The 13,048-nt window shown below is 37.8% G+C and overlaps 1 protein-coding gene across 1 annotated transcript in view; it reads left to right on the top strand.

Annotated features, from left to right (window-relative positions):
• Positions 1-13,048, top strand: part of ARSB (arylsulfatase B) — a 146,054-nt gene that overhangs the window by 60,605 nt on the left and 72,401 nt on the right. Inside the window, exon 5 of the mRNA XM_037530773.2 lies at positions 8,231-8,474. Coding sequence (XP_037386670.1) covers positions 8,231-8,474 — 244 coding nt within the window. The remainder of the gene's footprint in view (positions 1-8,230; positions 8,475-13,048) is intronic.

Raw genomic sequence — 13,048 nt, 5'->3', positions numbered from 1 at the left:
TAACTGGTGTCATTTGCTTGGAAACAAAGACAAAATAATGGATGCTAAATAGAAGGTGTTTACTTTCTCTGGTTTAATTGTGTCTGAGAAATCAGTGATCTCAATTTCCTTCTTTCTTTTCAGACAGCTAATCACTATACTTGTTACTTGAAACCATAATTCTGCCTTTTTTTCCTGTCTATGGATGGTATTTTTGCTTCTCTCTTTCCAGATTCAAAAACCTGCCACATTCAAAAGCACTTTTGTGGTACCTTGCTCATTGGCATTACTGATGGATAAAAACAACTTGTACAATAAAAAATTATCTGGCCACCTTAGAGGCATTTTGGTCTGAAAGGGGTGTCATATAATTTGTGAATTAAACTATGATTCTCCTTCAAAATGCCAAACATTTTCAGGCTTTTTTGACATTCATAACTTCATTACTTAAAATTGAACATTCTTTCAAGATCTAACAAGTTGGACTTTAGTTGTAAAAAAGAGAGAACAAATATTTGCTACTTTTGCTTATTCTAAATGCTCCAAACATGGGGCTTCTTATGCTCTAAGTTGGGGGACCCAACATATGCATAGAAAGCCCAGACTTGCCCATGCCTTCAGTGAGAATGACTCAACATTCTGTGCTCATCTTACAGGTGATCCTTAAAACTTCATTTAAGGATCTACAAAATTTGTAACTACCTGTGCTTTAAATTACAGGAAAAAGTTCTGTTATTTGCCTACCAATATGTAATAAATTTGGACACTGTTTTCCAACTCCCAGTTCCACTGTAACTTTTAGAGATCAACTGTTTTCAGTCTTTCAGTGGACTTTTGAATCTTTTCATAGTAAATTTTAAAAGATATAAAATCCGATTTTTATTTCATCATTATAAGCCATGACATTAGACCCATTAAAATGAGGAAATCTTTTACTATAATTCTTTTCAATCCCCATTCATTTATGATTTTGTCCTTTCTCTATACCCTTCTTTATCTTGAGATCTTTTGGGGACTATGTCAGTTACATGGGTTCTTGCTGTCAGTTTCACTGGACCAGAATCCTCTTAATGCTAACTCAGGAGGAATGGTCCCTAACCGGTGCCTTTAATCAAGACTACAGATTCTTGTCTGACTAGGAGTTGGGGGTCAGAGCTTTTGTCTGCCCCAAGTGCTGCAAACCAGTTTAAATCCCTACAAATATTCCACTGAATAGCTGAACAAAGATTCAGTTTCTGAAAATCAATTTGAATCACAAGTTGTGGTTATTGTACCTCTTTCTTTGATAGCTGATATATACTGTTCAAACTCATGGAAATAGAAATGGGATACCCTGGTTCTGCCCCAATGATAGCTACAGCTCCCCACTTCCCCCAAATCAGTGTGTTATGACTCTAACAAAATTACCTACAGGGGAGAGAATGCAATCTAGAAGGATTCTATGCCTTAATAATTTCTTCTTATGAGAGCATGGTGTTTGAGAGTGTAATATCTAATGCTACTAGTATGGTATATGTTTAATAAATACCTAGATAGGAGCCCTTTCTGATCTGTATATTTTGATGCTACTGCTGCTATGATCATCATCAATAAAAATAGGTAACATTTATTAAGCACAAGTTCTGGGCCAGGTACTATATTAAGGTGGATTTTGTCATCCTCATTTTTCAAATAAGGAAATTTAGGCTCAGAGATAGAATAACTTGCCCAATCTCACAGCACTTAACTCCTTTCTCTTAAATACATTTCAGTGAAATTAGAAATGTGGCAGTAGGGTTGATAAAGATGAATGATGACTGTCAAAACAGCCTGATACCTTTCTGTTTATATATAGTCTTCATTCAGCTCAAGTTTTTTTTTTAAGTTCTGGCAACAGAGTGTCCTTAAGAGTATAATTAACTTGGACTTTACTTGAGATGTGAAGGATTCTATATGTTGGACTGAAGTTTGAACTTTTTTTTTTAAAAGATTTATTTATGCATACAAGAGCTGGGGTACAGGCCAGAGATGGGAGGGGGGTGAGAGGATTCATCAGAGACAAAGCGGAGAGCAGAACAGGCAGACGGACTGAAATACACTGCTGAGGGGAGCAGCGGGCGAGACAGAAGAGGTCTGCTTCGCCATGTGGGTTTCTCTCTGTCCGTCTGGGGATTGAACTCGTGCTGCAGAGGCTGTGGATTGCTTCATAGTGCGGTGCTTAACCCCTTGCGCCACCAAGGAGGCCCTGAAGTTTGAACTTTTCCTGACTGGAAAGCAACAAGAAGCATTTAAACACTAATTTGGGATGTGGACTGCTTGGTTTTGGGCTTTACAAAGACCCCTACAATGGCACCATGAAGCTGTCTGTAACTTACCACAGGGACCCAGGGCAAAGGAGTTCAGGAGCCAAGGTGGTGGGGCTGGAGCAGGGCTGGACGGGTTGGCAGAAGTCAATGTGCATTCAGCAAATGAATGTGTAGCAAGTGGGAAAGAGAAGAGCATCAGGTCACACATGAGTACAGGGAACCTCAATTTATTGTGCTTCACAGATACTGTAAAGCACCACAAAATACTGGTTTTTACATGTTGAAGGTTTGTGTCAACCCTGTGTCAAGCAAGTCTAATGGCCCCTTTTTTCCTACAGCATATTCTCACTTTTTGTCACATTTAATCAAGATCTGTATTGTACATAATGCTGTTGCACACTTAAATGGTGTAGTGTAAACATACTTTTATCTGCACTGGGAAACAAAACAATCATTAGACTTGCTTATTGTGACATTCATTTTATTACAGTGGTCTGGAACCTAGCTCACAATATCTCTATGGTATGCCTCTACTTGGATAGATATTTTCTCCAAAATCTTTTAGTAGGGTAAGATTGAATTTACTTAATCCTTTATATGACTATCAAGACATTAACTCTCAAAATTACATTTTAGTAATTAGAAAAATTAAACAAAAAGGACTAAATAGGGCTTCCCTGGTGGTGTAGGGGTTAAAGACAGCGCTATCAAGCTATCACCAGCCACTGCAGAATGAGTTTGATCCCTGGCTGGCCAGGGAGCAACCCACATGGTGCAGCAGACCTCTCCTGTCTTGCATGCTGCTCCGTATTTCAGTAAATCTGCCTGTTCTGCTCCTCACTCTGTCTCTGGTGAATCCTCTCACCCCCTGAACCTCTGGCTTACACCCCAGTTCTTGTGTCATATGTAAATCTTTTTACAAAAAAAAGCTTTTTTAAAAAAAAGAACTAAATAAACAGCTAGTAGGTCCTTTTTTTGACCATCTCTTCAGTATTTCAAATCATGGTGTTTATTCATCTGTCATGCTCACATTGGTGGCCCTGCTCAGAGAGAGAAACCCAGACCCTGTGCAGGGATCCTGGAGCCTTCCTTTCCTTCCGTGCTCCCCTAGTGAGAGTGAGGAGGATGTCTTAGGTAAGCCCAAGCCGAAGGATGCATGGGGTAGTGAGAGGGAGATACACTGATGGATCCGGGCAGCCTTCTGGAGTCAAGCCACAACATTGGGTTGTTTGGAGAGTGATACTAAAACCCAATGCCATTGCCAGGCTTCCATCTTAATTTTTATCAGCTGGACACAGATGAGGCTTCATTGTCATATATGGAGTGCTTTTGCTGAGATCTTTGGCTAACTGAAGTTTTTCCATGACTTCTTGAGACTTACCATCAGTATATGACAGCATTTGTTTTATTTTGGCATTTCTTTTTTAGATAGCAAGGGTTTTACAGTTATGTTTTTCCTCTGCCAAAAACATTACTGAAAAATGATTTCCCTGAAAAAAATGTTTCATAGTTTCCTTTACTACCCAAGTCACTTATTTTGATTTGGAGGTTTTTTTCTTAAATCAGTCAGGAAATAAAACAAGAAAAAACTTCCCTTAACAAGAACAAAATTTAACTTTTGACCAAAAGAAAATTAGGAGGGCAAATGAGATGTGTTTGATATGGCAGTGGTTCCATTGTCTTTTTAAATAAAATTTAAATTTAATTAAAATAAAAATTCAGTTTTAATTGATATTGCTGAGGCTTAAGTGAATAAGAAACCTGCTTTTCTACCTTGTTTCAAATGAATTTATTTTATTTTTGCAATTACTCTCATCAGTTTTATGTCCAGCTTTTTGAAATACTCAGGAAGACTGTTCTAGAACTGATGAAGAGCACCCATTTTCTCTGGATTCTGCCCCTTTGCTGATAAGTGGCAGCCATCAGCCAGGTGCTCCCTGTGGATATAGAAGCCTCTGTCGAGGCTGAATTGGCCTCTTGAAGCAGCCAAATCTGCCATTGGCTCTGTGACAGGGGAGTCCAAGAGAGAAATTGGAGGTGTGTCAATTCACAGGGCTTTCTCTCTGGAGTGCACTTGAAAAAAATGATACAGGAAGCCATACTGATAACAGATGTAGAGTTGCTTATCATTGCTAATGGCAAAAACATCAAAGTGAACTAACAGCAAAAACAGCTGCACTCACTGCATCAGCACCCTCCGCTAATAGTATGTGCAAACACCTTCCAGTTCCTACGGTAGCAACAGTGGCCAAATTTCCTTTAAAGCCAAGAATATTTTCCTTTTTGAGTCATACCTAAAGGGTTGCTCCTCAAATCAGATGTCAGACCCAACCATCCTTTTCCCCTTCATTTCTGCTCTTATTTCCACCATTATTGTGCAGCAGTTTTTTTTATTGACTACTAACAAATATGTGGAATAGAGACATAGAATATCTCAAAGGTGTGTATCTATTTAAAATGGAGACAGTAGGCATCTTCTACAAGTATTGAGTTAGTTTTATTAATAGCAACCCAGACACCACAGCAAATTACTATTGCCATCTCAGCTACTCTTCACCTCACTGGTGGAGTATAATAATTTCTTTTTAAAAAAGATTTATTTTATTTATTCATGCAGAGGTGTGGGGGTTTAAGAGGATTCACCAGAGACAAAATAGGGAGCAGAACAGGCAGATTTACTGAAATACTCTGCTGAGGGGGAGCAGCGGGTGAGACAGGAGAGGTCTGCTGCACCATGTGGGTCAGCTCCCTGGCCAGGGATCGAACTCTTGCTGCAGTGGCAACTGATAGCTTGATAGTGCTGCAACTTAGCCCCTTTGTACCACCAGGGAGGCACTAGAGTATAAACATTTCTTTCCAGTATTTTTGTTTCACATGAATAGTACCTTCTTTTAAGTTTCGATGCTTTGGCTGATATCTGTGATAATAAACATGGAGGAATTCCTTCTGTCTAAAGATTGTGCCTCTTGTTTGGAATATACACAACTGTTCATCGGAAAGAGTGAATATTTAATAAGCTGGCTTGGGCCTTGAGTTTTCTTCAAAAGCGATATGAGTATCTTGGAAGTATGTAATAGCACAAGATGAGATTGACTGTCACCATCCACATGTTGAAAACTTGTTACCTTCATCTGGTCTAGATTAAGACTCTGCTCCCTCCCTTTCATGAAGCACAGGAAAGTTCTGAGGGCCTGGTGTATTAGGATTTGTTCAGAGGCCTCCTTGGTGGTAGAGGCTTGAGCTTCTTATCTACCAGCAACAAAAGTTCCTCTAAAGGGGATTATCATCATCTTGAAATAGCTGTCCTGCTGTGTCCGTGGAAGAGTATACACTTTGCTGACTTTGGCCTGTTCTTATGGTCTTCATAAGAAGTGAAGGGTTTGTGTGGCCAGTAGGTTAAAAATCCACTCCACACCAAGGAGCTCAGGAGCATGGCATTCTGGGGCCCAAAGGAGCCCAGAAGTCACCCACATCTTGTTTGAATCAGAGCTTTGCCACTTATTAGCTGTTCGGTCTTTTCAAATCTTGTTTTGTTTTGTTTTTTTTTTCTTTTTCTTTTAAATTTTTTCAATTTTTATATTCCCCATACAATTGCACCCCCTTTATTTTGGCCCCAATCTCTCCTTTCCCTGCCCCCCCATAGTATGTCTGTGGTTTATAGTTGTTTGTTGATTTTGATTTTTTCTTTCTTATAGTTATTCTTTTTCCTGGTCCCTTATTTAGGTTTTCTAGATTCCTGCTATGAGTGAGACCATCCGGTATTTTTCTTTTTCTTTCTGGCTTATTTCGCTGAGCATGATCCCTTCCATCTCCATCCATCTTGCTGAAAATTGCATGAGTTTATCTTTTTGATTGCTGAGTAATATTCCATTGTGTATATGTACCACATCTTCTTGGGTCCAATCATCTATTTTTGGGCATTTGGGTTGTTTTCAAAGCTTAGCTATTATAAATAGTGCTGCTATAAACGTAGGGGTGCAGGTGCTCTTTGGAATTAATGTTTCTGTGTCCTTTGGGTCAATACCTAGGAGTGGAATTGCTGGATCATATGGAAGCTCTATCTTTAGTAGGCTGAGGAATCTCCACAGTGGTTGGACCAGTTTGCACTCCCACCAGCAGTGCAGGAGAGTTCCTTTTTCTCCACATCCTCGCCAACATTTGTTGTTGCTAGTGTTTTTAATGTGTGCCATTCTCACTGGTGTAAGATGGTATCTCATTGTAGTTTTGATTTGCATTTCCCTGATTACAAGTGATGTTGAACATTTTTTCATATGCCTGTTGGCCATTTGCATTTCCTCTTTGGAGAAGTTTCTTTTTAGCTCTTCTGCCCATTTTTTGACTGGATTATTTTCTTTGTTTTTGTTGAGTCTCATCAGCTCTTTGTAAATTTTTGTGATCAGTCCTTTATCATTAGTGTTGTGTGCAAAAATGTTCTCCCAGTCGGTGGGGTTTCTCTTTGTTTTTGTTATTGTCTCTTTTGCTGTGCAGAAGCTCTTTAATTTGATGTAGTCCCAGCTATTTATCTTTGCCTTCACTATCACTGCTTTGGGTGATGTGTCTGTCAAGATGTCTTTGAGGTGCATGTCATGCAGTGTTTCACCTATATCAGATCTTGTTATCTCAAGCAATAAAATGGTTTTGATACTAGACTATTTAGGTTATTATAAATATTAGCTACCATTTTTGAACATTAGTTATGCTAGGTACGCAGTCAAGAAATGATCATAAATGGCTTCATTTAATTCATACCATAATAATAATTATTAAGAAATTATGGTGCAAATGAAGTAGGAATTATGATCCACATTAAAGATGAGCAAACTGAGGCAGCACATTGCCCAGAGTTACATAATATGTGAGTGGCTTGTATGAGACTTCAATTCTGGTCTGTCGAACCCAGATTCTGTGAGATATCATGAAATTAATGTGTGCCTGGTGCATAGTATGTGCTAGCAAAGGTGCCTTTGTTAGATCTTGACTTCTGTGTTAGATTTTTGTGCATACTGTTCTTTAGAGCGGATCTGTCACACTGCCCTCATGTGGTTCATTTGGATAACTATTTTTTAATGTTTAATGGACTATTTGAGCGAATAGTAGGCATTTTTTGTCTCTAAAGTCATCTGGGTCTACATCTCAATCTATTAAAAATATAACTGTTTACTTTCTACAGTCCAGTTTGATTCCTAACCCTGAGCCCCACCCACTGGTGAGCTACTTTAGTCACTCTTGTACCGTCTCCTCTGGCTTCACTAATGTTCTCTGTTCCCATGGTTGTCCTGAAAAAGAAACTTGTCTTCCTTGGCACATAAAGCACAATGTAGCTTTGTCTTGCCATCCTGTCCACAGGGGAGGAATTCTTCTTGCAATTATTTTTTCCTCCCAACTTTGGTTTTCTCACAGATATTTCTCCCACCTACAAAATCTTGAACTTTCTTTCACACTTAAGGAAGAGTTCAAATCACCAGGGAGCATAGTGTTAATTCAGTTACCAGTTTTAGAGACAGAAAAAATTTCCAGGAGGAAAATAAACAGACTTGACTCTACCCATTACGAGCTTTAGAAGTGAAACTTACTCATAAGTTTCTTTTCTCATACCAGGAAGAATTCAACTTAACCTGGATTCCTTCTCCTTTGTTAAAAAGTTACACACACACATTCAAAACCTAGTCATAGTTAGCACAGGGCTCTATCCCAAACAGTTACTCTGTAGACGTCATTGTTTTTCAGAGGCTCCATCCATGGAGGATTTGAAGGTCTCTGTCAGATTTGTGCCTTGCTACCTCTGGTTATGTCTGGTAGTGGTGGATAGAGTTGGTGGGAGAAGAGTACTGGGTATGGGAGAGGGTTAAGAGGAGTGTTCTAACCTTTAAACACCATTCAGTAACAACATACAGAGAAGTCTTTTGTTCTGAAATGTATTTAATCATTAAATATTGTCCTAATATCAAGACCTAATTGTGTTTCAGATAATGGAGGGCAGACTTTGGCAGGGGGTAATAACTGGCCCCTTCGAGGAAGAAAATGGAGCCTATGGGAAGGAGGCGTTCGAGGAGTGGGCTTTGTGGCAAGTCCCTTGCTGAAACAGAAGGGTGTGAAGAACCGGGAGCTCATCCATATCTCTGACTGGCTGCCCACTCTCGTGAAGCTGGCCAGGGGAAGCACCAATGGCACCAAGCCTCTGGACGGCTTCGACATGTGGAAAACCATCAGGTACCTACTTGTACATTTTTCTTTTTTTCCTACCAGAGCAGATACTCCATATGTAGCTTGGAGTGAGAATGGTAGCTTATGATTTTTTTGAAAATCATAGTTCAGCTTTTAAATTAAAAAATTCCTTTAGAAATACTGTTTTGGTTTTTTTTTAAATTTCTCGGTTTATGACTGTGGCTCTAAGTTTTACAAGAAGAGGAAAATTGTCACAGACTTATTCTCAACAGGAGTTCTTTAAGCAGAGAAGTTTCTCTAAGAAAGGGTTGAGTATTATTTGCATCCTGCAGAACATCAAGAAACCTGCTTTATTCCTCCTAGGAGAATGTAGAACCCAGAAAAAGGGAAGGATCTGGAATGTGTGCTGGAGAGCAGTTGTGCATAAAAAGTTTCTAACTGCCCCCCTATTGTGTGCAAAGTCCTATACTAAGTGGAGGGAAAACACAAAACATCCAAGATCCTAGCTCACATGGGGCTTATATTCTTATAGTATGTTTGTATATGTAATAAATGAATAAACACATACAAAAACAAGGTGGCCTCTTATAGGATGATATGAAGGAAATTTGACAGTCTTTTGTGAACAAGAGAGCTGGAAGAAATGAAGGAGCTATAGTCTGGGAAGCAGAGCCCAGACTCAACTTTGGAAATGGTAGTATTCCTTTTCCTGTTTAGCCACCAAAGTTAGAACAATTGCCCCCACAGTGGAGAGCCACACACTGAGAAGGTAAAAGAAGAAAACTTTGAAACTTGTATTTATATTCAATTTTATCTCATCCTTTTAAAAGTATATGCTTTATAAGCATTTGTTATATGCTTACTAAATGTTAGATTAGTACATATATCCAATTTATATCTACATGCACTTATACTGGCAGTATTGTTTTTACAGAATAGATGAATGGATTACAGAATTCTCTCTCTATATTCCTATATATCTATGTGTATACACACACATACCCATAGACACGTATATACATCCATATATGTACACACACACAATAATTTCCCTATATGTCAGTATCTATAATTCAATAATCAAAAAGTTCAGAGAAACTGGTTGAGTCATACTAAACCCAACTTTCTTTTGTCTTCAGGTGACCCATCTGAGTTCCAAAGGTAAACATAGGCTTAAAGTAAAAGATTAGAAAACAACCCTACAAGCAAATATACACTAAAAAAGCAGGAAAGGCAATATTTATATCAAATAAAATAGACTCAAGCTAAAAAGGTATCAAGAGATGGGATAGGCATTATAGAATGATCAAGGGAGCAACACATCAGGAAAACAATACTCATCAACATCTATGCACCAAAAAAAAAAAAAAAATGGAGCACTACAAACCTAAAAAACAGACATCAATAGCAACACAATAATAGTAGGGAAATTCAACACCCTAGCTATATCAATGACTATATCAATCAGACAGAAAATCAGCAAACAAACAAAAGTCTTAAATAATGAGTTAGGCCACGTGGACTTAATAGACATTTTTTGGGTAATGCACTCCCCACCCCAAAGCTGAGTACACATTTTCCTAAAGTGTACATAGGTCATTCATGAGTATGTACCATATGTTGGGTCACAAAACAAGTGTCAATAAATTCATAGAGATTAAAATCATATCAAATTGTTGATTCTGTGGTCACAGTGATATCAAACTGGAAATTAACCACTAAGAAAATAGGAAAAATCTCTAATATGTGGAGCCAAAACAACATGCTATTGAATAAATATTGGGTTAACAAGGAAATAAAAGGGGAAATTCAAAAATTATTGGAGACAAAGGAAATGAAGGCACACGCAATCAGAACTTATGGGCCACAGTGAAAGTACTAAGAGGGAATTTTATATAGTACTGGCCTATCAAGAAACAAGAAAGATCTCAAGTAATCTAACCTTACACCTTTAAGGGACTAGAAAAAGAAAAGCAAATGAAACCTAAGTCCATAGAAAGAAGAGTAAATAATAAAAATTGGAGCAGAAATAAATAAAATGGGAGTTTAAAAAAAGAGCACGAAGATCAAGGAAACCAGGAGCTGGTTCTTGGAAAGGATAAAATAGACAAACCCCTTGCTGCACTCATTATGACTAAAAAGGAAAAAACTGATAAATAAAATCATAAAAGAAAGAGAAGTTATAACAGACATCAAAGAAAGACAGAGAATTATAAGAAACTACTATGAGCATCTTTATGGAAGATCTAGAAGAAATGGTAAATTCTTAGTATCACTTAACTTCCCAAGGCTAAATCAGGAAGAACATAACATTTGAATAGACTACAAGTAAAGAAATTGAAACAGTAATCAAAATTCTCCCTCTCCCCTAAAAATCCAGTATCAGATGGTTTTATTAGTGAGTTCAACCAAACCTGCAAACAAACTAGTATCTATCCTTCTTACATGCTTCCAAAAATCTGAAGAAGAGAAATGCTTCAAAACACATTTCATGACACAATGAAAACAACTGTAAAATGGCATGAAGGTTGTTCACAATATTAAAAGTAGACCTACCATATGATCCAGCAATCCCTCTCCTAGATATCTAACTGAAGAATGCAAAAACATTAAGTTGAAGAAATATTATAGCACTGTTTACAAAAATCACACTATTGAAACAACTTAAGTGCTCAATGACAGATTAGTAGATAAAAAAGATACACAATGGAATACTACACAGCTATGAAAAAGAAATGAAATATCATTTTCTAAAACATAGATGGAACTACAGGTATTATGCTAAGGGAGGTGTCAGTGGGAGAATGATAAATACTAGATGATTTTACTCAGATGTGGAATATAAAGAAAGAAAACAAAGCAAAGGAACAGACAAAAAAAAATCAAACAAACACTCAAATCTGAAATCAGAACTGAGGCTCCCAGAATGGAAGGATAGAGATGAGTGGGAAGAAAAGTAAGAGGAGCCCCAATGGACAATGGCAGAGGGAAGATTATTAATGCTTTGGTGGTGGGCATGGTGTGATGACATTTGTATTTGTACAGGTGAATAATATATCATATTGTAAATCAACATTAACTCAAGAAATATAGTTAAAAATCATTTTTCTGGATTAAAGACTTGGATGTAAGACTTGAAATCATAAAATACAACAAGGAAAACATATACATTCCTTGACATGTGCCTTAGAAATGTGTCTGTGTACTGGACTCCAATTGCAAGAGAAACAAAATGAAAAATAAACAAATGGGATAACATCAAACTAAAAAGTTTCTGCACAGAGAAAGAAACTTGTATCAAAGTGAAAGATCCCACTGAATGGGAGATGATATTTACACGTAATATGTCTGACAAGGGCTTAATATCCAATGATCTCATAAAACTTAAAACAAACAAATGAAAAATCCCAAACAACCTGATTAAAAAACAGACAGAAGATTTGAATAGATATTTCTCTAAAGTGGACATACAGATGACAATAAGCATATGAAAAGATGTTCATCATTTCTTATTATTAGAGCAATGCAAGCCAAAACATATAAATTGCAGGTGTTCACTGAAAGATTGATATTATCACCCTCATACCGCTGAGAATGATTATTATCCAAAATACAAGAAACAGTGTTGGAGGGCCTCCCCGGTGGCGCAGCGGTTGAGCGCTGGGTTGCGAAGCTGCCCGCGGCCTCTGCAGCGCCGGTTCAATCCCCGGTTGCTCCCCGGCCTCCTGAAGAGGGTCCCACAAGGCGCGCAGACCTCTCCTGCCGCCCGCTGCTCCCCTCAGCAGTGTACTTCGGTCCTTCTGCCTGTTCTGCTCCCCGCTCTGGCTCTGGTGAATTCTCTCACCCTCCCGCGCTTCTGACTGTACCCAGTGCATGTATAAACAAAACAAACAAATAAATAAATAAATAACATGCCTCTATTAAAAAAAAAAAAAAAGAAACAGTGTTGGAGAGGATGTGAAGAGAGGGAAAGCCTAATATACTGTTGATAGAAAGTTAAAGTGGTGCAGGTATTATGGAAAGCAGTACAGGGATTTCTCAAAAAATTAAACAGAAATTCCTTGCAATCCAGCTTTTCCACTTTGGGTATTTACCAAAAAACCAAATATACTAATTCAAAGAAACATGTGCATACCCCTCCTGTTTATTGCAGCACTATTTGCATTAGCCAATAACTAGAAACATGCTCATTAATAGAGGATTGGATAAGAAGATGTGGTATATCCACACAATAGATTATTATTCATCTATTGGGAAAAAAAAGATGAAATTTGACCATTTACAACAACTTGAATAGACTTGAGGGAATTATGGTTAGTGAAGTAAGCTAGACAGAAAATGCCAAGCACTGTATGATTTCACTCACATGTGGTATGTAGACAGAACAAATGGATAAACTAGTAAAACAAAAATAATTTTTGAAGTTACAAGACCAAATTAGAGGTTACCAGAGGGAAGGGGGAAGAAGGCTGAGTAATTGGGGAAAAGGATATAATGGCATGGTGAAGGAGAGATTTGGACTTTTAGTGGTAAACTTAATGTAGTATATATAGATCTTGTTTCTCAAGTTTCAGTGAACACCTGCAATTTATATAATGTTATAATGCAATATTATTTCA

This window comes from Talpa occidentalis, unplaced genomic scaffold, assembly GCF_014898055.3.
Source record: "Talpa occidentalis isolate TD23 unplaced genomic scaffold, MPIMG_talOcc4v2.1 talOcc4.6, whole genome shotgun sequence".
Taxonomy (NCBI): domain Eukaryota; kingdom Metazoa; phylum Chordata; class Mammalia; order Eulipotyphla; family Talpidae; genus Talpa; species Talpa occidentalis.
Note: the sequence above shows the minus strand (reverse complement) of the source record. Positions and strands in the feature narration are given on the sequence as shown.